The sequence below is a fragment of the Pseudophryne corroboree genome, chromosome 9 (genome assembly GCF_028390025.1).
Source record: "Pseudophryne corroboree isolate aPseCor3 chromosome 9, aPseCor3.hap2, whole genome shotgun sequence".
NCBI lineage: Eukaryota > Metazoa > Chordata > Amphibia > Anura > Myobatrachidae > Pseudophryne > Pseudophryne corroboree.
Window position 1 is genome coordinate 467,294,312 of NC_086452.1, and position 27,222 is coordinate 467,321,533.

Genomic DNA, 27,222 nt, shown 5'->3' on the forward strand with positions numbered 1-27,222 from the left:
GCGCCCGCAATGTTTCCAAAACATTTCTGATACCGCGCGTCTCAATCGCAAAAACGCCTTTGTAGGAACACTAAGTGTAATGCAGGCGCATAGAAGTTTCTATCGCTCAACTTCCTGGGCACGGACACCGACCTGAAGTCCTCCGGTCATATTCATTTGTGTCCATCCTCTGCGTACAATGTCTGGGCAGCATGGTATTATACGAGTGTGTGTGAGTGCGCCTTGTTAGGGGACTTAGCTATGCCCCCGGAGTTCTGCTTCTGAACCACTAGCCAGCCCCCAGCGCCCTCCCCCTCCATTACCGCCGGTGGTGATGTTTCCAGACTTGCGGGGAATATTGGGAAGTAACATCCTGACTATCCGCACAGTGCCGCAGACGCTATACTGAACCCAGGATCCCAAATTATCCAGGGGCAGGAAAACCTGAACTGTACACCTCTAGTGATCATAGGGGGTCATTCAGACCTGATTGCACGCTAGGGTTTTTTGCTGCGCTTCGATCAGGTCACAACTGGGCATGTGTATGCACCACAATGCGCAGGCACGTCGTACGGGTACAAAGCGGATCGTTGCTGAGCGATGGATTTAACGAAGAATCCATTTACATAGCCGATCGCAAGGAGATTGACAGGAAGAGGGCGTTTGTGGGTGGCAACTGACCATTTTCTGGGAGTGTTTGGAAAAATGCAGGCGTGTCCAAGTGTGCAGGGCGGGTGTTTGACTTCAATTCCGGCCCCGAACAGGCTGAAGTGATCGCAGCGGCTGAGTAAGTTCTGGGCAACTCGAAAACAGCACAAAACTTTTTTGCACTGCTCGGCTGCACATGTGATCGCACACTTGCAAATCGAAAATACACTCCCCTATAGGCGGTGACTATCTGATCGCAGCGCTGCAAAAAATAGCGAGTGATCAGGTCTGAATTAGGCCCATAGTCTGGACTGAGGGCTAAATTAGAACTACCTGTATAGAGAAGAGAGAATATACAGGTGAAACTCAGAAAATTAGAATATCGTGCAAAAGTTCATTTATTTCAGTATTTCAACTTAAAAGGTGAAACTAATATATTATATAGGCTCATTACATGCAAAGTGAGATATTTCAAGCCTTTAATTGTTATAATTTTGATGATTGTGGTTTACAGCTTAAACCCCAAATCCAAAATCTCAGAAAATTAGAATATTACATAAATCAATAAAAAAAGGATTTTAAATACAGAAATGTTGGCCCTCTGAAAAGTATAATCATGTATATGTACTCGGTACTTGGTTTGGGTCCCTTTTGCATGAATTACTGTCTCAATGCGGCGTGGCATGGATTCTATCAGCCGGTGGCACTGTTGAGGTGGTATGGAAGACCCGGATGCTTCAATAGCGGCCTTCAGCTCTTCTGCATTGTTCCGTCTCATGTCTCTCATCTTTCTCTTGGCAATGCCCCATAGATTCTCTATGGAGGTCAGGTGAGTTTTCTGGCCAATCCAGCACAGTAATCCCACGGTCATTGACCCAGGTTTTGGTACTTTTGGCAGTGTGGGCAGCTGCCAAGTCCTGCTGGAAAATGAAGTCAGCATCTCCGTAAAGCTTGTCTGCTGAAGTCAGCATGAAGTGCTCTAAAATGTCCTGGTAGACGGCTGCGTTGATTCTGGACTTAATAAAGCACAGTGGACCAACACGAGCAGATGACATGGCTCCCCAAATCAACACAGACTGTGGAAACTTCACACTGGACTTGAAACATCTTGGATTGTGTGCCTCTCCATTCTTCCTCCTCTGGGACCTCCGTTTCCAAATGAGATGCAAAATTTGCTCTCATCAGAAAAGAGGACTTTGGACCACTGAGCGACAGACCAATTTTTTATTTTTCTTTAGCCCAGGTAAGACGCTTCTGATGATGTTGTTTGTTCAGGAGCGGCTTGACAAGAGGAATACGACATTTGAAGCCCATATCCAGGATCCGTCTGTGTGTGATGGCTCCAGCCTCAATAAACTCCTTGTGAAGCTCCACCACACTTTTGAATGGCCTTTTCCTGACCATCCTCTCCAGGTTCTCATTGCCAAGAGAAAGATGAGAGACATGAGACGGAACAATGCAGCAGAGCTGAAGGCCGCTATTGAAGCATCCGGGTCTTCCATAACACCTCAGCAGTGCCACAAGCTGATAGAATCCATGCCACGCACTGTGAGGGCATTTGTATACCTGGCACTGTGGGGGCATTTGTGGATCTGGCACTGTGGGGGCATTTGTGGATCTGGCACTGCACTATTGGGGGCATATGTGTATCACGTCCCATTTTAATTGGCCACATCCTCTAAGGGGCAGACCTACTGGGGGGCAGGGTAATTTTTTAAGTTGAGAATTTTTGTATGACCCCTGAAGGATTTTATAAATATCCAAATGGCTCTTGGTAGTAAAAAGGTTCCCCATCCCTGTATTAAAGAAAAGGACAAGGAATCTGGATATATCCGGATAGTGTGCGGAATCATTTTGAAATGTGCGCACGCAGAGAAGCGGCACTGCGCGTGTGCACACAGTGAGATGCAGCGGTATTTCACATATGCGAACGCCTCTGCCTGATTGACAGGCAGAGGCATTCGCAGGGGCGGGAAAGGGCGTTGTCAGTGTTTCGGGGCACGGTCTGGAAAACAGAGGCGTGTCCGTCCCGTTTGCGGGGCAGGCCGCGGCGGCTATGTGACGTCCTGCAACAGGAAACATGGCGGGTAGCCGTCTGCTTTCACGTAGGCAGAGGGAAACCCTAAACGTGAAATTATCGCCGTAGTGCAATGCTTGCGCATGTCTGCGGGGAAGGAGGGGGGGGGGGGGGGGAACCAGGCATGCGAGGCGAACCTGCCCTGTGCTGGGCGTTTTTTCGCACATCTGCAACTCATGCTGAATTAGGCCCAGTGATCTAGAACCCGAGCCTAGAATGCCATACGGATATACCCAGATTCTGTCCTGTAACTGCATCTAGCATATGACTTCTGACGTAGTGATCTAGAACCATGGAGCCTAGAATACCCAGATTCTGTCCTGTAACTGCATCTAGCATATGACTTCTGACGTAGTGGTCTAGAACCCGGAGCCTAGAATGCCATACAGATATACCCAGATTCTGTCCTGTAACTGCATCTAGCATATGACTTCTGACGTAGTGATCTAGAACCATGGAGCCTAGAATACCATACAGATATACCCAGATTCTGTCCTGTAACTGCATCTAGCATATGACTTCTGACGTAGTGATCTAGAACCATGGAGCCTAGAATACCCAGATTCTGTCCTGTAACTGCATCTAGCATATGACTTCTGACGTAGTGGTCTAGAACCCGGAGCCTAGAATGCCATACAGATATACCCAGATTCTGTCCTGTAACTGCATCTAGCATATGACTTCTGACGTAGTGATCTAGAACCATGGAGCCTAGAATACCATACAGATATACCCAGATTCTGTCCTGTAACTGCATCTAGCATATGACTTCTGACGTAGTGATCTAGAACCATGGAGCCTAGAATACCCAGATTCTGTCCTGTAACTGCATCTAGCATATGACTTCTGATGTAGTGATCTAGAACCCGGAGCCTAAAATACCCAGATTCTGTCCTGTGACTGCATCTAGCATATGATTTCTGATGTAGTGATCTAGAACCCGGAGCCTAGAATACCCAGATTCTGTCCTGTAACTGCATCTAGCGTATGACTTCTGACGTACTAGATAAATTAAATGAAGGGTTAATTGAGGTTCTGGTCCCTTTTTAAAGTGTGTTTGTTACAGACGCACGAATGTGGATGTTTATACAGAGAACAGGAAGTGCAGCTAGTTAGTGTGACGGGCGATTAGCTGAGTCACTGTGATGTGGCTGTGTTACCATCTCCTTATCAGTCTGCAGAGTTGTGAGACTGGAAGCTCCTCTATTGTGAGCACAGCAGATCATCGGACAGCAGACGTACAGCGTCAATCACAGAGCAAACGCTTTAATCGTGTGATAACGCTAAGCCGGTGCTGATGAGGGTGAGGGCAATTCAATGCGTACGCACACAGAACACATCCCCGCTGCACTCGTGAGCCCACCAGCAGAAAAGACAGCATTGAAGCCCTTCCCCCAAAATTGAAATAGGATTTTAATTACTTACCGGTAAATCCTTTTCTTGTAGTCCATAAGGGATATTGGGGAAATCTAGTACGATGGGGTATAGACGGTGTCCAAAGGAGCCGGTGCACTTTAAGTTTCTAAACTGGGTGTGCTGGCTCCTCCCCTCTATGCCCCCTCCCACAGGCAGTTATAGGTAAAATAGTGCCCGAAGGAGAAAGGACATACTTGAGAGAAGGAACATTAACATAACAATGAGTGGTAAGATTCACACACCAGCACACCAATAACATAAAACGACCAGCAACGGCTGGTAACAAACAGCAACAGCTGAACAGGTAACCATAAAAGAGACAACCTGCAGAAAAGTCAACGCACTGAGGCGGGCGCCCAATATCCTTTATGGACTAGGAGAAAAGGATTTACCGGTAGGTAATTAAAATCCTATTTTCTTTAGCATCCATAAGGGATATTGGGGGAATCTAGTACACGATGGGGATGTGCCAAAGCTTCCACAACTGTCGGGAACGTGCGTAGACATCTGCAGCACCGCCTGCCCAAACTGGGTTTCCTCTTTGGCCAGGGTATCAAACCTGTAGAACTTCACCGACCAGGTAGCAGCTCGGCATAGTTGCAAGGCCGAGACTCCACGGGCAGCCGCCCAGGAAGACCCCACCGATCTCATAGAGTGCGCCTTCAGGGACTGGAACAGGTAAGGCTGCCGACACATAGGCCTGTTGGCTAGTAAACCTAATCCAACGAGCAATGGACTGCTTCGAAGCAGGGCAACCCTTTTTCTGTGCATCATACAGCACGAACATGGAATCTGTCTTTCTGATCCGAGCCGTCCTCTTGACATAGATCTTCAAGGCACGCACAGCATCCAATGCCTCTGGAGGAGCAGAAGTGCCAGAACTTGACGGACCCACAATAGGTTGATTTCAAGTGGAAGGCAGAGACGACCTTCGGCAGGAACTGCTGCCTGGTCCTGAGCTCCGCTCTGTCATCGTAAAAGACCAAATAGGGACTTTTACACGATAAGGCTGCCAATTCTGAGACATGCCTAGCAGAAGCCAGGGCCAATAACATCACCATCTTCCACGTGAGGTACTCGTCTTCTACCGTCATCAGAGGTTCAAACCAGGAGGACTGTAGAAAATCCAACACTGCATCCAAATCCCAGGGTGCCGTGGGTGGCAGAAACGGAGGTTTGTAGGTGAAGTATCAAATCTCTTCTGGAAGAAGATGGAGAGAGCTGAAATCTGGACCTTAATGGAACCCAGATGTAAGCCCTTATCCACACCAGCCTGCAGGAAACGTCCCCAGGCGGATAGGTGCGTTCCTCGCACCAAGAGACATATCTTCTGCAGATATGATGATAGTGTTTTGACGTCACAGGTTTCCTGGCCTAAACCACGGTAGCAGTAACCTTTTTGGAAAGGCCCTTGTGTGCTAGGATGTTCCGCTCAACCTCCATGCCGTCAAACAAAGACGCCGTAAGTCCGGGTAGACGAACGGTCCTTGTTGAAGAAGATCTCTTCTCAGTGGTAGAGGCCAAGGGTCTTCGTACATGGCCAGAAGATCCGCGTACCACGCCCTCCAAGGCCAATCCGGGGCAATCAGAATTGCCTGGACCCCTTGATTCCTGATTCACTTTAGCACCCTTGGGAGCAATGGAATCGAAGGAAACGGGTAGACCAGCTGGTAAGGCCAAGGTGACGTCAGTGCATCTATTGCCCTCGCCTGAGGGTCCCTGGTTCGTGAGCAATACCAACGAAGCTTCTTGTTCAGTTGAGAAGCCATCATGTCTATTTGTGGGCATCTACAGCGGTCGATGATCTGCTGAAACAACTGATGGTGGAGCCCCCACTCTCCCGGGTGGAGATCCGCTTCTTGGTTGTCTTCTCCCTGAATGAAGATTGCGGACATTGCTCTTGCACTTCTTTCAGCCCAGAGGAGTATCTTTGACGTCTCTCGCATGCAGGCCTTGCTTTTTGTCCCTCCTTGCCGATTGATGTACGCCACTGCTGTAGAGGAGAGGCCTGGATCAGAGCATTGTAGACCGCCCGAAGTTCCAGAATGTTGATCGAAGGTAGAGCTTCGTGGGCTGACCACCTGCCCTGGAACTGAGCCCCCTGGGTGATGGCTCCCCATTCCCTCAGACTCTCATCCGTCGTGAGGAGGATCCAATCCTGAACCCCGAAACTTCGACCTTCCAGCCACAACAGGAGGGAAATCCTGGCCTGAGGTGACAGCCGTATTATCCGGTGCATCTGAAGATGTGATCCGGACCACTTGCTCAGGAGATCCAATTGAAACTTTCTGGCATGTACTGTATACTGTATCGCCTCTTATGAGGCTACCATTTTCCCCAACAATCTTATGCAAAGATGGATGGATATTCGCATAGGCCGGAGGACCATTCGGACCATTTGGACCATCACCTGAAGTGTTCTCGCTTTGTCCTCTGGGAGGAACACTTTCTGGGCCACAGTATCCAGCAACATTCCCAGGAACAGGAGCCGCTGAGTTGACTCCAGGTGGGACTTCTGTAAATTGAGGATCCACCCATGGTGTGACAAGTTGGATAGTGCGGTCTATATGGAGCAGTAAAAGCTCCCTGGATCTTGCTTTTATCAAGAGATCGTCCAGATAAGTGACAATATTGACCCCCTGGACCCTGCGTTGGAACATCATCTCCGCCCTCACCTTCGTGAACACCCTCGGAGCTGTGGACAGGCCGAAGGGTAGCGCCTGGAACTGGTAGTGATCATTCAGCAGGGCAAACCTCAAGTAAGCCTGGTGAGGTGGCCAAATCGGGATGTGGAGATAGGCGTCCTTTATATCCAGTGAGACCATGAACTTTCGTTCTTCCAGGCCCGCAGTCACTGCTCGCAAGGATTCCATCTTGAACTTGAAAACCTTTAGGTAAGGGTTCAAGGATTTTAGATTCAAAATGGGCCTTACCGAACCGTCCGGTTTCTGTACCACGAACAGGTTGGAGTAGTAACCCTTTCCCTATTGTTGCAGTGGCACAAGAACAATGACTTGGGTCTGGACCAATTTTAGGATGGCCTGTTGCAGCGTAACACGCGTATCCTCCAAAGCTGGTAAGCTTGATTTAAAAAATCGTTGGGGAGGAGCGCTGTTGAACTCCAGCTTGTAGCCCTGAGAAATGAGGTCCTTTACCCAGGTATCCTGGCAGGCGCTTTCCCAGATGCGGCTGAAGTGACGCAGCCGAGCTCCCACCTCAAGATCCCCTCGGGTTGGGTGGGCAGGCACCGTCATGCTGAGGCCTTAGTGGAAGCTGAACTGGTGCTCTCCTGAGAACCTGCGATTGCTGGGGGGTTTTTTTTGTCTTACCTCTGGTGCGTCTAGCCGCATTGGAGGCACCTCTGGCCCTAGATCTAAATCTGTTAGACTGAAAGGACGGGGTAGACGGCCCCGAGTAGGAACGTCTAGCTGGCGGGACCCCAGGGAGTAGAAATGTGAATTTCCCCGCAGTTTAGAAATCCACGTATCCAATTCCACCCAGAAGAGCCAATCCCCTGAAAAAGGGAGTGGTCCTAACATCAGTATTGCCTATCTCCTTGAGAGAGTCACACAGGACGCGTGCAGTGTCGGTGTAGTCTCTATTTTTCTATCCCCAGGGTCCTTTATGGTAAAGGAGCCCGGAGCTGGCAGTACCGCCTTTTTAGATGGGCGAGAGACTGATACGTCAACAGCTGAGGGTTCTTTCCAGATTTTCCTGCCTTCAGGAGCACATGGGAAAGTGTGCAAAAACCGTCTTGACACTTGGAATTTTTTATCTGGATTTTTCCATGCTAACTTAAACAGGTCATCTAACTCTGCAGAATCAGGGAACGTGACACTGGGTTTGTTCTGTGTTAGGAAAAATGACTGCTGTGCTGCAACGTCCTCTAGAGGGAGCTTTAACAATTCCCGAATAGTTAGAATGAGGGGTTCAATACCTTGCATAGAAGGGGAATCCCCAGTAACAGGATCCAATTCCTCCCCCTCCTCCTGTGTCTCCTCATCGGAGTCTGAGAATAAAGCAGGTAACCCACGCTTTTGTGGTCCTGATCTAGAGAGAGGGGGCTCCCTTACAGCTAGGTCTGCAACAGCCTGCTGCAGTTGAGTTTTTTTGAGCATTAGCAGTGAGCTGAGATGACATACAGTGGGGATTGAAAGTTTGGACACCCCAGGCAAAAATTAATTTGAATGTGCAAAAAGTAGCCAAGGAAAGATGCAAAAATCTCCAAAAGGCATCAAATTACAGATTAGACAATCTTATAACATGTAAAAAAAAAGTTTGATTTTATTTCCATCATTTACACTTTCAAAAGAACAGAAAACAAAAAATGGTGTCTGCAAAAGTTTGGGCACCCTGCAGAGTTAATACCTTGTACTGCCCCCTTTGGCAAGTATCACAGCTTGTAAACACTTTTTGTAGCCAGCCAAGAGTCTTTATTCTTGTTTGAGGTATCTTCGCCCATTCTTCCTTACAAAAGTCTTCCAGTTCTTTGAGATTCCTGGGCTGTCTGTGACGCACTGCTCTTTTAAGGTCTAGCCATAGATTTTCAATTATGTTGAGGTCAGGAGATTGTGAAGGCCATGGCAAAACCTTCAGTTTACGCCTCTTGATGTAATCCACCGTGGATTTTGAGGTGTGTTTAGGATCATTATCCATTTGTAGAAGCCAGCCTCTCTTTAACTTCAGCTTTTTCACAGATGGCATCAAGTTAGCGTCCAAAATTTGCTGGAATCTAATTGAATCCATTTTTCCTTCTACTCGTGAAATGTTTGTTCCCTGTGCCACTGGCTGGAATACAACCCCAAAGCATGATTGATCCACCCCCATGCTTAAGAGTTGGACAGAGATTCTTTTCATTAAATTCTGTGCCCTTCCTTCTCCAAACGTACCTCATTCCGGCCAAAAAGTTCTATTATAACCTCATTGGTCCACAGAACTTTATTCCAAAATGCATCAGGCTTGTCTATATGTTCATTTGCAAACTTCAAACGCTGATTTTTGTGGTGAGGACATAGAAGAGCTTTTCTTCTGATGACTCTTCCATGAAGACCATATTTGTACAAGTATCTCTTTATAGTGGAATAGTGTACCACAACTCCAGTGTCTGCCAGATCTTTCTGGAGGGATCGTGCAGTCAAACGTGGATTTTGACTTGCTTTTCTCACAATCCTGCGAGCTGTTCTGTCTGATATTTTTCTTGGTCTTCCAGATCTTGCTTTAACTTCCACTGTTCCTGATGACTGCCATTTCTTAATTACATTCCGAATAGAGGATATAGGCATCTGATAACGATTGGCTATCTTCTTATAGCCTTCTCCTGCTTTGTGAGCGTCAACTATTCTCAGTTTCAGTGTTCTACACAACTGCTTAGAGCAGAGGTTCTCAAACTCGGTCCTCGGGGGCACACACAGTGCATGTTTTGCAGGTACCCCAGCAGATGCACAGGTGTATTAATGACTCACTGACACATTTTAAAAGGTCCACAGGTGGAGCTAATTATTTCACTTGTGATTCTGTGAGGAGACCTGCAAAACATGCACTGTGTGTGCCCCCGAGGACCAAGTTTGAGAACCTCTGGCTTAGAGGAACCCACGGTGCTGATTGTTGGAGCAAGGTCAGATGAGTCTGGGCTTTTGAAACCTTTTGAGATTGACATCACCTGGTCTTTCCAGACGATGATTGAGAACAATCCATGACACTGCCAGGTCTCAGCTGTCCAAAGGGGGCAGTACAAGGTATTAACTCTGCAGGGTGCCCAAACTTTTGCAGACGCCATTTTTTGTTTTCTGTTCTTTTGTTCTAGTGTAAATGATGGAAATAAAATCAAACTTTTTTTTGACATGTTATGAGAATGTCTAATCTGTAATTTGATGTCTTTTGGAGATTTTTCCATCTTTCCTAGGCTTCTTTTTGCACATTAAAATGAATTTTTGCCTGGGGTGCCCAAACTTTCAATCCCCACTGTATCTGACATCCATGGATTTTATGGCACCTAGCCAAGAACGCTCTCGAACCCCCCCTCCTCCCCCCCCCCCATGCTGTGAGGACTGACTACATTGTTCACATGATATGGAACCAGATGTAGAGGGAGAGAATCTGGTGACATACACTGCATAATTGGTGTTTTACCATGTTTACAGTGAACAACACTTAAATACACATACACACAGACAAGTAATCAATAGCAAGCCTGCCTTTACTGTATGTGAGAGGGAGACAGAGAGAAGGGAACAACACACCCCAGCTACACAGCCCCAGTGAGGCTGCATGCAGTTATCACAGTGAAACACTGGAGATTTTTGTCCTTTCCAGGACCCAGCTTGTGTACAATAGCGGCTCTCCCCCTTTGATTACACCCCTCTACCAGTTTTCCTGCCTGAGTGTCTGGATGAGCTGTGTGTGCCTGCTGCTGCAGCTGTAAGCAGAGGAAGGTGCCAAAACGCCGCTGGTCCCGCTCTGAGGAAGCTCCGCGCACTGTAATGGCGCCGGAGTTTCAGGTATATTTATACTGGCAAAGTCTCCCTAGGAGCGTAAAACATCACAGCAAGTGCTAGTTTTAACCACCGCTGCCAGTGTACTCAGGGGGGCTATAGCTGGTCCCTCTTCCCGGGAGGGTCCCATATGCCTCCCCCGCGTTATTGCCGCACCATGAACCGGTCTGTACTCGCCACTGTCGTCACCTTCAGGCTATTGTTAGGGGTGTGCGGTGTGCTGCGATTGTGACTGCTAAGGCGCAGTGACCCCCGCTGTACAACAACCTCTCAGGACGGTGGTCCTGCAGCGGGGAAGCGGCTTTGACACCTCACAAGGCTGGTGACCGCCCCCCTTCCCCCCTCCAATTCCCACGGTGCAGGCATGCTGTTGCCCAAACAGCATACCAAAAATAACAAAGATTTAAAAGAAACTGAAGAAAACTCGACTGTGCATCCTCTCCTGAGGGCACTTTTTTTCTAAACTGCCTGTGGGAGGGGACATAGAGGGGAGGAGCCAGCACACCCAGTGGAAGAAATTTAAAGTGCACCAGCTCCTTGGAACCCCGTCTATACCCCATCGTACTAGATTCCCCCAATATCCCCTATGGATGCTAGAGAAAAAATAGCACGCATTTTCCGCTAAGACTTCGTTGTACAGGTTTATTTATTATGTTTCTAGCAGGAAGATTGTTATTCTCTTACAGTATTTATATATTGCAGTTGTCTCCGCGATTAGTGGCTATTTTCACCATCATTTGGTGCAATCGCTGGTGCTGGCGAATTAATTACAGAAAATTTATTTTCCAGTTGGTGAAATGTGTCCTGTGGGCGGCTGGATGGATTTTATCTGATAACACTTGCTTAAATGAAAGAAAGAAATCCAGGTTCTGTTGTGCAAAGGTGGCAGTCAGTGGTGGCCAAAGTGTCGATCCCAATCTACCGGTAGCTCGCGAAGCTCCCGCCGGTAGATTGCGGTTAACTTCATCATTACAACTGTGACTTGCCCAACTGCGAGTCCGGAGCGTTCCCAATGATGCATCGCGCAGGTGACATCATGACGTCACCCGCGCAATGCATCATTGGAACGCGATGGGAGGAGCCTGTGCTCCTGTTAGATCTAGTTTGATCCAGTCAGCGGTGGCAGGACAGTATGAGCAGGCACGTGACAGCGGGGAGCCAGCGTGAGTTGTGCACGGGGGTCTATTATGCACTGGGAGGAGGAGTGGGAATCTGCACATGAAGGAGGACAGTATGTTGCACAGCACGCTGTTCTGCAATGGGTGGGGGTGGTACTCTGCACATGAGAGTAGCTGCACATGAGAGTAGCTGCACAAGGATGGGGGAGATATGCACAGAAGGTGATGTCGCACATCGAGCTGTTCTGCACTGGGAGGGGAAGGGGGTATTCTGCATGGGGGGTGAGGTGTTGTACAGGGGGAATCACCACATGGTGGGGTATGTTGCACAGCGGGCTGTCCTGCAATGGGAGTGGAAAGGGGGGTATTCTGCACATGGGTGTATGTGCGTTATTATTGGTGTTATTTGATTGCGTCATCCTTAATGCTATTTTCTCTGACGTCCTAAGTGGATGCTGGGACTCCGTAAGGACCATGGGGAATAGCAGGAGACTGGGCACAACTATAAAGAAAGCTTTAGGTCTAACTGGTGTGCACTGGCTCCTCCCACTATGACCCTCCTCCAGACTTCAGTTAGAATCTTGCCCGGCTGAGCTGGTTGCACACTAGGGGCTCTCCTGAGCTCCTAGAAAGAAAGTATATTTAGGTTTTTTATTTTACAGTGAGATCTGCTGGCAACAGACTCACTGCAGCGAGGGACTAAGGGGAGAAGACGCGAACCTACCTAACAGGTGGTAGTTTGGGCTTCTTAGGCTACTGGACACCATTAGCTCCAGAGGGATCGACCGCAGGACCCAACCTTGGTGTTCGTTCCCGGAGCCGCGCCGCCGTCCCCCTTACAGAGCCAGAAGCAACGAAGAGGTCCGGAAAATCTGCGGCAGAAGACTTCGGCCTTCACCAAGGTAGCGCACAGCACTGCAGCTGTGCGCCATTGCTCCTCATGTACACCTCACACTCCGGTCACTGATGGGTGCAGGGCGCTGGGGGGGGGGCGCCCTGAGGGCAATATATGACACCTTGGCTGGCAAATCTACATCATATATAGTCCTAGAGGCTATATAGATGTAAAATTACCCCTGCCAGTATTCCAGAAAAAGCGGGAGAAAGTCCGCCGAAAAAGGGGCGGGGCCATCTCCCTCAGCACACTGGCGCCATTTTTCCCTCACAGCTCCGCTGGAAGGAAGCTCCCTGGCTCTCCCCTGCAGTCTGAACACTACAGAAGGGTAAAAAAGAGAGGGGGGGGGGACTAAATTTAGGCGCAGTATAGATATATATATATATATGATATATAAAAAAGCAGCTATAAGGGAAAACACTCATTTATAGTGGGATCCCTGTGTTATATAGCGCTCTGGTGTGTGCTGGCATACTCTCTCTCTGTCTCCCCAAAGGGCTTTGTGGGGTCCTGTCCTCTGTCAGAGCATTCCCCGTGTGTTTGCGGTGTGTCGGTACGGCTGTGTCGACATGTTTGATGAGGAGGCTTATGTGGAGGCGGAGCAAATGCCTGTAAACGTGATGTCACCCCCTGCGGGGTCGACACCTGAGTGGATGGTGCTGTGGAAGGAATTACGCGACAGTGTCGACTCCTTGCATAAAAGGTTTGACGACATACCTAATGTGGGACAGCCGGCTTCTCAGCCTGTGCCTGCCCAGGCGTCTCAAAAGTCATCAGGGGCTCTAAAACGCCCGCTACCTCAGATGACAGACACAGATGTCCACACGGATACTGACTCCAGTGTCGACGACGATGAGACTAATGTAACTTCCAGTAGGGCCACACGTTACATGATTGAGGCAATGAAAAATGTGTTGCACATTTCTGATGTTACCCCCGGTACCACAAAAAAGGGTATTATGTTTGGAGAGAAAAAACTACCAGTAGCTTTTCCTCCATCTGAAGAGTTAAATGAAGTGTGTGAAGAAGCGTGGGCTTCCCCTGATAAAAAGCTGTTAATTTCTAAGAGGTTACTAATGGCGTACCCTTTCCCGCCAGAGGATAGGTCACGCTGGGAAACATCCCCTAGGGTGGATAAAGCGCTCACACGCTTGTCAAAGAAGGTGGCACTACCGTCTCCGGATACGGCCGCCCTGAAGGAATCTGCTGATAGAAAGCAGGAGGCTATCCTGAAATCTATATATACACACACAGGTGTTATACTGAGACCGGCTATTGCTTCAGCCTGGATGTGCAGTGCTGCTGCTGCGTGGTCAGATTCCCTGTCAGAAAATATAGATACCCTAGACAGGGACACTATATTGCTAAACGTAGAGCATATAAAAGACCACTTTTATACATGAGGGATGCACAGAGGGATATTTGCCGGCTGGCATCCAAAATTAGTGCAATGTCCATTTCTGCCAGGAGAGGGTTATGGACTCGGCAGTGGACAGGAGATGCAGATTCCAAACGACACATGGAAGTTCTGCCTTATAAGGGTGAGGAGTTGTTCGGGGATGGTCTCTCGGACCTCGTTTCCACAGCAACAGCTGGGAAGTCTACATTTTTACCCCATGTTCCCTCACAACCAAAGAAAGCACCGTATTATCAGGTACAGTCCTTTCGGCCCAATAGGGGCAAGTGGGTTAAAGGCGCGTCCTTTCTGCCCAGAGGCAGAGGTAGGGGAAAGAAGCTGCAGCATACAGCCAGTTCCCAGGAGCAAAAGTCCTCCCCCGCTTCCTCTAAGTCCACAGCATGAATCTGGGGCTTCACAGGCGGAGCCAGGTACGGTGGGGGCCCGTCTCAAATATTTCAGCAATCAGTGGGCTCGCTCACGGGTGGATCCCTGGATCCTTCAAGTAGTATCTCAGGGGTACTAGCTGGAATTCGAGACGTCTCCCCCCCGCCGTTTCCTCAAATCTGCCTTGCCAACCACTCCCTCAGGCAGGGATGCAGTGTTACAGGCAATTCACAAGCTGTATTCACAACAAGTGATAGTAAAGGTGCCCCTACTTCAACAAGGAAGGGGTTACTATTCCACAATGTTTGTGGTACCGAAACCGGACGGTTCGGTGAGACCCATTTTAAATTTGAAATCCTTGAACACATATATAAAAAAATTCAAGTTCAAGATGGAATCGCTCAGGGCGGTTATTGCAAGCCTGGACGAGGGGGATTACATGGTATCACTGGACATCAAGGATGCTTACCTGCATGTCCCCATTTACCATCCTCACCAGGAGTACCTCAGATTTGTGGTACAGGATTGTCATTACCAATTCCAGACGTTGCCGTTCGGTCTATCCACGGCTCCGAGGGTCTTTACCAAGGTAATGGCCGAAATGATGATACTCCTTCGAAAGAAGGGAGTTTTAATTATCCCGTACTTGGACGATCTCCTGATAAAGGCGAGGTCCAGAGAGCAGTTGTTGGTCGGGGTAGCACTATCTCGGGAAGTGCTACAACAGCACGGCTGGATTCTAAACATTCCAAAGTCACAGCTGGTCCCTACGACACGTCTACTGTTCCTGGGGATGGTTCTGGACACAGAACAGAGAAAAGTTTTTCTCCCGGAGGAGAAGGCCAAGGAGCTGTCATCTCTAGTCAGAGGCCTCCTAAAACCAAAACAGGTGTCGGTGCATCACTGCACGCGGATCCTGGGAAAAATGGTAGCTTCCTACGAAGCGATTCCATTCGGCAGGTTTCATGCAAGAACCTTTCAGTGGGACCTGTTGGACAAGTGGTCCGGATCGCATCTTCAGATGCATCGTCTGATAACCTGTCTCCAAGGACAAGGGTGTCTCTGCTGTGGTGGCTGCAGAGTGCTCATCTTCAAGAGGGCCGCAGATTCGGCATACAGGACTGGGTCCTGGTGACCACGGATGCCAGCCTTCGAGGCTGGGGGGCAGTCACACAGGGAAGAAACTTCCAAGGACTATGGTCAAGTCAGGAGACTTCCCTGCACATAAATATTCTGGAACTAAGGGCCATTTACAATGCCCTAAGTCAGGCAAAACCCCTGCTTCAAATCCAGCCGGTACTGATCCAGTCAGACAACATCACGGCGGTCGCCCATGTAAACCGACAGGGCGGCACGAGAAGCAGGACGGCGATGGCAGAAGCCACAAGGATTCTCCGATGGGCGGAAAATCACGTGTTAGCACTGTCAGCAGTGTTCATTCCGGGAGTGGACAACTGGGAAGCAGACTTCCTCAGCAGGCACGACCTCCACCCGGGAGAGTGGGGACTTCATCCAGAAGTCTTCCAAATGATTGTAAACCGTTGGGAAAGGCCACAGGTGGACATGATGGCGTCCCGCCTAAACAAAAAGCTAGAAAAGTATTGCGCCAGGTCAAGAGACCCGCAGGCGATAGCTGTGGACGCTCTAGTGACACCGTGGGTGTACCGGTCGGTTTATGTGTTCCCTCCTCTTCCTCTCATACCAAAGGTACTGAGGATAATACGGAGAAGAGGAGTAAGAACTATACTCATTGTTCCGGATTGGCCAAGAAGGGCTTGGTACCCGGAACTTCAAGAAATGATCTCAGAGGACCCATGGCCTCTACCGCTCAGACAGGACCTGCTGCTGCAGGGGCCCTGTCTGTTCCAAGACTTAGCGCGGCTGCGTTTGACGGCATGGCGGTTGAACACCGGATCCTGAAGGAAAAGGGCATTCCGGAGGAAGTCATTCCTACGCTAATTAAGGCTAGGAAAGAAGTAACCGCAAACCATTATCACCGCATATGGCGAAAATATGTTGCGTGGTGTGAGGCTAGGAAGGCCCCAACGGAGGAATTTCAGCTGGGCTGTTTCCTGCACTTCCTACAGTCAGGGGTGACTATGGGCCTTAAATTGGGTTCCATTAAGGTCCAGATTTCGGCTCTATCGATTTTCTTCCAGAGAGAACTGGCTTCACTACCTGAAGTTCAGACTTTTGTTAATGGAGTGCTGCATATTCAGCCCCCTTTTGTGCCTCCAGTGGCACCTTGGGATCTCAACGTGGTGTTGGATTTCCTAAAGTCACATTGGTTTGAGCCACTTAAAACCGTGGATTTGAAATATCTCACGTGGAAAGTGGTCATGTTGTTGGCCTTGGCTTCGGCCAGGCGTGTATCAGAATTGGCGGCTTTGTCATGTAAAAGCCCTTATCTGATTTTCCATATGGATAGGGCAGAATTGAGGACTCGTCCCCAGTTTCTCCGAAAAGTGGTATCAGCGTTTCATCTGAACCAACCTATCGTGGTGCCTGCGGCTACAAAAGACTTGGAGGCTTCCAAGTTGTTGGACGTAGTCAGGGCCCTGAAAATATATGTTTCCAGGACAGCTGGAGTCAGAAAGACTGACTCGCTATTTATCCTGTATGCGCCCAACAAGTTGGGTGCACCTGCTTCAAAGCAGACTATTGCTCGCTGGATCTGTAGTACGATTCAGCTTGCACATTCTGCGGCTGGACTGCCGCATCCTAAATCAGTGAAAGCCCATTCCACGGGGAAGGTGGGCTCTTCTTGGGCGGCTGCCCGAGGGGTCTCGGCTCTACAACTTTGCCGAGCAGCTACTTGGTCGGGGTCAAACACATTTGCTAAATTCTACAAGTTTGACACCCTGGCTGAGGAGGACCTAGAGTTTGCCCATTCGGTGCTGCAGAGTCATCCGCACTCTCCCGCCCGTTTGGGAGCTTTGGTATAATCCCCATGGTCCTTACAGAGTCCCAGCATCCACTTAGGACATCGGAGAAAATAAGAATTTACTCACCGGTAATTCTATATCTCGTAGTCCGTAGTGGATGCTGGGCGCCCATCCCAAGTGCGGATTGTCTGCAATACTTGTATATAGTTGTTGCTTCACTACTGGGTTATTGTTGAGCCATCTGTTGAGAGGCTCAGTTGTTGTCATAATGTTAACTGGGTATAGTATCACGAGTTATACGGTGTGATTGGTGTGGCTGGTATGAGTCTTACCCGGGATTCAAAATCCTTCCTTCTTGTGTCAGCTCTTCCGGGCACAGTATCCTAACTGAAGTCTGGAGGAGGGGCATAGTGGGAGGAGCCAGTGCACACCAGTTAGACCTAAAGCTTTCTTTATAGTTGTGCCCAGTCTCCTGCGGAGCCGCTATTCCCCATGGTCCTTATGGAGTCCCAGCATCCACTACGGACTACGAGAAATAGAATTACCGGTGAGTAAATTCTTATTTTTAAATGTGTGCGTCGGTATTGGTGGTGGTATTTGACGTCTGTAGATCACCGGTAAGTAAGTGAACAAAGACTAGATCCCAGGTCCCAAAAGTCTAGCCACCCCTGGTGTAAGGACTGGCCATAGCAACCAATAAGATTCGGTCTAGAATATTTTATCTAGAATCTGGTTGCTATGGGCAATACACGTTTTTAAACCTGCTCTACTTCCATGTTTGGTAGCGGTTGGAGATGGCGGTTGTCCTGTCACCTGGTGTTACGATGATGCACTTACGTCTCATTGTGTCTTGCAGTGCACAGTGGGGTGGTGAACTCTCTTTCCTTTCACCCGTCTGGGAATTATCTCATCACATCCTCCAATGATTCCACACTGAAGATTCTGGATTTGCTGGAAGGACGGTTGTTATATACACTTCACGGTCATCAGGTGAGCCGCCGGTTATATACTGCAGCCCTTTAGCCATCATGGCACTGGCTGCTCAGTAACAAATCCCTCACAGCTGCCTTCTGTCTGTTCCTAACTGGACCCTGATGTGGACCTGGTCTGTTGGGGTTCCTTGAGGACCGCATTTGAGAACCGCTGTCCTACGGTTTGCGTTTTCCTCTTGTAAATATCACACTGGTCACAAACGCAAAATGTTCATCTTGAAATCTGTCGGCAATCAGAAACCTTTTCTAGAGCCTTGAGCAGAATTGTGAAGGATATCGGTGGAACTTTCATGGACCTTCTCATCTCTGTACTTGGCGATTAAATGCTCATTAAATCAATGGAAACAGTGAAATCTTGATATAACGGAGACGCGTTGTTCTAAAATTCTGTTCTCCTTCTCTCTCTTTCTTTCTCTCTCTCTTTCTCTCTTCTCTCTCTCTCTCTCTCTCTCTCTCTCTCTCTCTCTCTCTCTCTCTCTCTCTCTCTCTCTCTCTCTCTCTCTCTCTCTTAAATTGTTTGTATAAATATACTGGATAAATTCGACAAATGCGGGATAGACGTTGATTGGGTTTACACTGAAACGTTCCTTAAGATCCTCCAAGTACCGTAGGCTATGAATCATCTTGCTATCATGTTAATTAGCTAATTATCAAACAAAATTAAAAAAAATAAACGGTGTGAGGACATCTTGTGTGTTATAACTGGCAGCATTTGCTTGTCGGGTGAACAAGCGTCGGATTCTGGATGTGGTCAGACAGGCTATAGGGGGTCATTCCGAGTTGATCGCTCGCTAGCTAGTTTTAGCAGCCGTGCAAACGCTATGCCGCCGCCCACTGGGGAGTGTATTTGAGCTTAGCAGAAGTGCGAACGCCTGTGCAGCCGAGCTCTGCAAAACAGTTTGTGCAGTTTCTGAGTAGCTCTGAACCTACTCAGCGCTTGCGGTCACTTCAGCCTATTCATGTCCGGATTTGAAGTCATACAATCGCCCAGCGCCACGCCTGCGTTTTTGCAAACACTCCCTGAAAACGGTCAGTTGACACCCAGAAACGTCCCCTTCATGTCAATCTTCTTGCGGCCGTCAGTGCGACTGAAAACTTCGCTAGAACCTGTGAAAAACAACAAATGGCTTTGTACCCGTACATCGCGGGTGTGCATTGCGGTGCATACGCATGCGCAGAAATGCTGATTTTTAGCCTGGTCGCTGCGCTGTGAACAACGGCAGCTAGCGATCAACTCGGAATGACCCCCATAGTACCCATCCTATCACTGAGCTTTGCAAAACGTAAAGAGTGATGTAATATTTCCACACCTCCTTTAGGTGATAGTGTTGAACAAAATGGCAAAAAAACTGTCTTCTGCTGTTCTTAATTGCGGTGACAGATCGTGCCACTATATGGGAATTTATCTTTCTGTATAGAACATGTTACCTAGGAGACTGCAAGCATTTAACTCCTACTTCTGCATAGCCCAGTAATATTGAAAGATAGGTGAACGTCATTCTTCTGTTATGTATGTTTTATGAGAGTTTTGATTATATAATTATGCCCATTAGCTTTCCTTGCTCTTTAACTTACATATTACTGAATTGTGTTGATTTTAAAAAAACGGAGCAAAGTTTATGGAAGTTTTGTGGGGTGGGATTGGGCAGAGTTATGAACTGGTTTAAAGTGGAGCATTCCTTTTAGCTGACTGGTGCTTAGTGTGCAAGAGTAAAGAATGACGTTCTCAGTGTATTGTATTGTGTCTTTACAGGGAGCAGTTACCTGTGTCAAATTCTCAAGAGAAGGAAAGTACTTTGCCTCTGGAGGATCCGATGAACAAGTGAGTGCAAGCACTGTACACAAATACCTGGAATACTCCTATTCGCGTGTGTGCGAGTCACAGACACCAGTAACCAGGAATGCGCCAGACTCTACACATCCTGCCGTTCATGCTTAATAAAGGTCTAACCAGAGGAATGTTCCACGTTTCCGGTCTGTGCGGCTATCCGTTTCTGCACAGTTCTCACAATATAAATCCGCACTATACAGTGTACCTGGGAGAAGTGTCCTGAGCGCAGCACAAATGGAGAAGCTTTGTGAGCTGGGAGTTTCGCAGCCCTCGGGTCAGACTTTTCCCTAATACCTGGGGCCTTACCGTTTTTACGGCAAATCTGTTTTGCCGCCCTTGGTTCTGTTTTTATCTAAAGTACTTCCTTTTATTTTTTTTAATTAGTGTACTTTTGGGAAATATAATCAATAGAACACTGAGGACTTCTGCAAAATAGCAATATGAATACATGATTTTAGGTTGTAGTTCATTTTACACAATAGATGCGCAAACCGAGGTTCAGTGAAACCCCCGCCCGCAATCTCGCACTGTGTCCTCACTTATAAAATATGCTAAATTGTTACATAGCGTTGAGGGGGGTATCGGTGCTTAAATATCTACTCGGACAGCAATTCTACCACTAAGGAAGGATATAGAGGCATAAGAGGGAAGTAACACATTTAGGATGTTGGCTAGTTAAAATGTTACTGACTTTCTAAAACAGGGCTTGACAAATTTTTCTAAAATCTAGGAGTCATGATGAAAGTGTAAGAGCCAGGTCCCCGTAACTCCTAATGCAGCTACCCCCCCTTCCCCCAGCCACATTAATGAGCAGCTAACCCCATGGGCAACCAACCCCCACGGGACCACACAAATAAGGGGGTAACTCCAAGCAAACAACCACTCCACAGCCTCCCCCCGGGCAAACAGTCCCTCCTACCCTGTGTCCACATCACTACCCCTCCAAAGCCGCAATCCTTGGTCAGGCATAGATCCTCTTATTGGAGATCTCTATGCAGCTGGAGTTTGGGGACAGCAGACAGAGCAGGACGGGACATGCACTCCTGTGCAAGAAATGGGCGCCGCAATACAGGCACACCTCCAAAAATCTCCGCTGCGGCTGGAGAGTATCTGCTTCCTCCCTCCAAAATCTGGTAGCCAGGCAGCAAAATCTAGGGGCCTTGACTACCTGGCCCCTGGGATTTGTCGTGCCCTGTTCTAAAATAATTATTTAAGTCTGTCTTCGATTTTATATTTTTTTTTATTATTATTCATTAATGCACCAAGTATGGTTTATTTACCCCTTTCATTCCCGTCACTTGTTCTATAAATTCTTATTTTTTAATGTAGGCTGGATTTGGTTCCTGTGCGTGTCGGCTCGCTGCCTCTCTGTACAAGGAAGTGTTTGTTTGTTAATTATTGTAACGTATTTTGCAGACCTGGAAATCCCTTTGTAGCATCACAACATCCATCATTAATCTTCAGCTTTCTCTTTAAACAAAATAATAAATACCAGGCAGTTATTGAATTGTTGTAACGGAATTCCAAACTTGGCCCAATGGCGGCTCCCCTGTTCCACTTCCCGTTGTAGTGGGTTCCGCTGTTTGGCTTTCCCGTAATCAGTTTGGGAGATCAGGATGAAAGGAGCCGCGTTTCACCTTACTGTCGCGTCTTCGGCTCGTCGCCTCTGTAAAGCCGCTATTTACGCACAGTTGTGTTTCTTCCAGATAATGGTTTGGAAAACTAACTTTGACTCCACCACCTACGCCGACCTCCTGAAGCACAAACTGCGGGACACGTTCGTGAACGGCGCAGAAGCCAAAACAAGCTGTCTGCGCAATTCAACGCATCCGCCTTTCTCGAATGATCCGATATATGAGGTTGGAAATTCTAAAGTTCTTTATAGCTAACAATATCTAGCGTTATCGTTGCAGCCTTTCCGGGCACTGAGTTGTTTTAATAAAGGTTTCTTGATGCTTTGTGGAAATGGGAGAGAACAGCAGCGAGTGTTTAATCTTATATAATGGGAGTTGCATAACGGCTACACCCTGATGTGTGTTGTAATGAGTGTATAAATAGCACCTACCTGCTGGTACATGCTACGCTGTTTACTTCCGCAGAGTGTTGATGCGGGGTGAATTGTCTGCAGCGCCTTGTACCCGGACTTCCTCGTTCTACCTTTGTTTGCTTTCTGGGTCTTTTTGTTTTTCATCTCTATTACATGTATTTCCAGCCTTCGCTGCAAGCTCCGCATAGCTCTGCGGGGAGTGTGGAGGACAGAAGAAGCCCGGTACCACCTAAGCCCCTCTCCCCTCACCGTCCGACACCACCAGCAGAGGCCTATAACCTACACAACGTAGCCAATACGTTGGAACACATCGTTGGACAGTTGGATATCCTCACTCAGGTGAGGTCGGCTAACGAGCCGAAAAGATGCATTTATTTCCGGGAGCGTCGGTCCCAGCGGTTGTTTTGGTGGTTGCTCTGTGCAACAAGCAGATGTGTAATAATGCCAACACGGAATATTATAAACTCCGCTGCCACCATATAAGAATGTTCCTAATGTAAGGTTGGCCGATTCCTAGTATGTGGGCCGGCTTCACCTTATGTTACTCCAGTACCGACATACGCACCGCCACTAACACCCAGGGGCATATAGAATAGCGGCCAAATTTTCCGGAGGTGTGGGAGGCAGGACAATTTTGGACGTTTTTTTATTAAAAGGGCAATCTTTACAAGGCAAAACCATGATTTGTAAATGATTACTGCTTTAAAAACAAACACCCGAGATCGGCCAGCATCCCACGCCACCTGTAAACTCGGGCCATACTACATATGCCAACCAATGTGGGATAAACCAGCAATGAGATTGTGGGTCAGACATCGATAGTAACATGTCTCAAAGTAGTGCAACAGTCGGCTCTGCTGCGGTAGATAAAGCACATCTCCTACTCTACAGGGCGATCCGCTCGCTGATTGCCAGTAATGGGGTGTGGGCGATCCGGTCACTGATTGCCAGTAATGGGGTGTGGGCGATCTGGTCACTGATTGCCAGTAGTGGGGTGTGGGCGATCCGGTCACTGATTGCCAGTAGTGGGGTGTGGGCGATCTGGTCACTGATTGCCAGTAGTGGGGTGTGGGCGATCCGGTCACTGATTGCCAGTAGTGGGGTGTGGGCGATCTGGTCACTGATTGCCAGTAGTGGGGTGTGGGCGATCCGGTCACTGATTGCCAGTAGTGGGGTGTGGGCGATCCGGTCACTGATTGCCAGTAGTGGGGTGTGGGCGATCCGGTCACTGATTGCCAGTAGTGGGGTGTGGGCGATCCGCTCACTGATTGCCAGTAATGGGGTGTGGGCGATCCGCTCACTGATTGCCAGTAATGGGGTGTGGGCGATCCGCTCACTGATTGCCAGTAGTGGGTGTGGGCGATCCAGTCACTGCTCACTGATTGCCAGTAATGGGGTGTGGGCGATCCGCTCACTGATTGCCAGTAATGGGGTGTGGGCGATCCGCTCACTGATTGCCAGTAGTGGGTGTGAGCGATCCAGTCACTGCTCACTGATTGCCAGTAATGGGGTGTGGGCGATCCGCTCACTGATTGCCAGTAATGGTGTGTGGGCGATCCGCTCACTGATTGCCAGTAATGGGGTGTGGGCGATCCGCTCACTGATTGCCAGTAGTGGGTGTGAGCGATCCAGTCACTGCTCACTGATTGCCAGTAATGGGGTGTGGGCGATCCGCTCACTGATTGCCAGTAGTGGGTGTGGGCGATCCAGTCACTGCTCACTGATTGCCAGTAATGGGGTGTGGGCGATCTGGTCACTGCCAGTAATGGGGTTTGGGTGATCTGGTCACTGATTGCCAGTAATGGGGTGTGGGCGATCCGGTCACTGGTTGCCAGTAACGGGGTGTGGGCGATCCGGTCACTGGTTGCCAGTAACGGGGTGTGGGCAATCCGGTCACTGGTTGCCAGTAGGGGGTCTGATCGATCCAGTCACTGATAGCCAGTAGTGGGTGTGGGCGATCCGGTCACTGATTGCCAGTAGTGGGTGTGATCGATCCGGTCCCTGATTGCCAGTAACGGGGTGTGGGCGATCCGGTCACTGATTGCCTGTAGAGGGTGTGGGCGATCCGGTCACTGGTTGCCAGTAACGGGGTGTGGGCAATCCGGTCACTGGTTGCCAGTAGGGGGTCTGATCGATCCAGTCACTGATAGCCAGTAGTGGGTGTGGGCGATCCGGTCACTGATTGCCTGTAGTGGGTGTGATCGATCCGGTCCCTGATTGCCAGTAACGGGGTGTGGGCGATCCGGTCACTGATTGCCTGTAGAGGGTGTGGGCGATCCGGTCACTGGTTGCCTGTAGGGGGTGTGGGAGATCCGGTCACTGATTGCCAGTAGTGGGTGTGAGCGATCCAGTCACTGCTCACTGATTGCCAGTAATGGGGTGTGGGCGATCCGCTCACTGATTGCCAGTAGTGGGTGTGAGCCATCCAGTCACTGCTCACTGATTGCCAGTAGTGGGGTGTGGGCGATCCGCTCACTGATTGCCAGTAATGGTGTGTGGGCGATCCGCTCACTGATTGCCAGTAGTGGGTGTGGGCGATCCAGTCACTGCTCACTGATTGCCAGTAATGGGGTGTGGGCGATCCGCTCACTGATTGCCAGTAGTGGGTGTGGGCGATCCAGTCACTGCTCACTGATTGCCAGTAATGGGGTTTGGGTGATCTGGTCACTGCCAGTAATGGGGTTTGGGTGATCTGGTCACTGATTGCCAGTAATGGGGTGTGGGCGATCCGGTCACTGGTTGCCAGTAACGGGGTGTGGGCGATCCGGTCACTGGTTGCCAGTAACGGGGTGTGGGCAATCCGGTCACTGGTTGCCAGTAGGGGGTCTGATCGATCCAGTCACTGATAGCCAGTAGTGGGTGTGGGCGATCCGGTCACTGATTGCCTGTAGTGGGTGTGATCGATCCGGTCCCTGATTGCCAGTAACGGGGTGTGGGCGATCCGGTCACTGATTGCCTGTAGAGGGTGTGGGCGATCCGGTCACTGGTTGCCTGTAGGGGGTGTGGGAGATCCGGTCACTGGTTGCCAGTAATGGGGTGTGGGCGATCTGGTCACTGATAGCCAGTAGTGGGTGTGGGCGATCCGGTCACTGATTGCCTGTAGTGGGTGTGATCGATCCGGTCCCTGATTGCCAGTAACGGGGTGTGGGCGATCCGGTCACTGGTTGCCTGTAGGGGGTGTGGGCGATCCGGTCACTGGTTGCCTGTAGGGGGTGTGGGAGATCCGGTCACTGGTTGCCAGTAACGGGGTGTGGGCGATTTGGCATTGTATACAATTAGTTCGTTATACATTTTTGTTAATGCTCTGATAAATTATAGCCGTATAATTTACAGTTTGTTTCCACTTTATCAGCCACGTTTGAGTCCTGATCTCATTTTTGTCATCTTTCCAGACTGTAGCGATTTTAGAGCAGAGACTTTCTCTCACCGAAGACAAACTGCGAGAATATGTACGAAGAGACGAGACCTTCTCTCACCCGCAGTGACCCCAGCAGATGGGAACTGTGGGACGGGTGACGCTGTATGAGTGTTTTTGTTTTATTGTTTTTTTTAAAAATTGTTAATATAATTTATTTTAATAAACCATTTGTAATACTAGATTTATTCACTGTCTCAATTGGCCAAACTTTGGTTTTGTGTATTGGCTATTTTTTTGTATTTACTTATTGCAGTAAGGAGACCTGTATATAACAGGGCGCTCACAATGGGGTTCCTTATACCCTAGCCAGCCTTACATGTGCGTTCCAAAACTAAAATATATTCAAGGGGGTACACACGTATATATGTCCTGTACAGCAACAGGATGTGCCTGCACGTTTATATTTTTAAGGGGTACAGTACTTTAGCAGAAGGGGGTAAGCACACGTGTATACACCTTGTACAGTAGCAGAAGGGGGCTGTAGGTGTATACACCTTGTACAGTGGCAGAATGGGGTACATACATGTATAGACCTTGTACAGGAGCAGACGCAGGTCCGTAAGTGTATACACCTTGTACAGTAGCAGAGGCAGACCCGTAAGTGTATACACCTTGTACAGTAGCAGAATGAGGTACATTTGTGTATACACCTTGTACAGTAGCAGAATGGGGTCTGTAGGTGTATACACCTTGTACAGTAGCAAAGGCGGTCAATACATGTATACACCTTGTACAGTAGCAGAGGCGGGTCTGTACATGTATATACCTTGTACAGTAGCAGAGGGGGGTCCATATGTGTATACACATTGTACAGTAGCAGAGGCAGGCCCGTATGTGTATGAACCTTGTACAGTAGCAGAGGCAGACCCGTAAGTGTATACACCTTGTACAGTAGCAGAATGAGGTACATTTGTGTATACACCTTGTACAGTAGCAGAATGGGGTCTGTAGGTGTATACACCTTGTACAGTAGCAAAGGCGGTCAATACATGTATACACCTTGTACAGTAGCAGAGGCGGGTCTGTACATGTATATACCTTGTACAGTAGCAGAGGGGGGTCCATATGTGTATACACCTTGTACAGTAGCAGAGGCAGGCCCGTATGTGTATGCACCTTGTACAGTAGCAGAATGAGGTACATTTGTGTATACACCTTGGGGGTCATTCCGAGTTGTTCACTCGCAAGCGGATTTTAGCAGATTTGCTCATGCTAAGCCGCCGCGTACTGGGAGTGAATCTTAGCATCTTAAAATTGCGAACGATGTATTCGCAATATTGCGATTACACACCTCGTAGCAGTTACTGAGTAGCTCCAGACTTACTCGGCATCTGCGATCAGTTCAGTGCTTGTCGTTCCTGGTTTGACGTCACAAACACACCCAGCGTTCGGCCAGACACTCCTCCGTTTCTCCGGCCACTCCTGCGTTTTTTCCGGAAACGGTAGCGTTTTTTCCCACACGCCCATAAAACGGCCTGTTTCCGCCCAGTAACACCCATTTCCTGTCAATCACATTACGATCGCCGGAACGATGAAAAAGCCGTGAGTAAAATTCCTAACTGCATAGCAAATTTACTTGGCGCAGTCGCAGTGCGGACATTGCGCATTAAGCGGAAAATCGATGCGATGCGAAGATTTTTAC

The 27,222-nt window shown here is 48.8% G+C and overlaps 1 protein-coding gene across 1 annotated transcript in view; it reads left to right on the plus strand.

The window, feature by feature from the left end:
* The window catches only part of POC1A (POC1 centriolar protein A), a 78,471-nt gene extending 52,712 nt beyond the window's left edge, over positions 1-25,759 (plus strand). Inside the window, exons 7-11 of the mRNA XM_063941321.1 lie at positions 18,149-18,282; positions 20,038-20,106; positions 21,822-21,974; positions 22,328-22,501; positions 25,555-25,759. Of these exons, the coding sequence (XP_063797391.1) occupies positions 18,149-18,282; positions 20,038-20,106; positions 21,822-21,974; positions 22,328-22,501; positions 25,555-25,647 (623 nt within the window). The 3' untranslated portion in view covers positions 25,648-25,759. The remainder of the gene's footprint in view (positions 1-18,148; positions 18,283-20,037; positions 20,107-21,821; positions 21,975-22,327; positions 22,502-25,554) is intronic.
* The last annotated feature ends 1,463 nt before the right edge of the window (positions 25,760-27,222 follow it).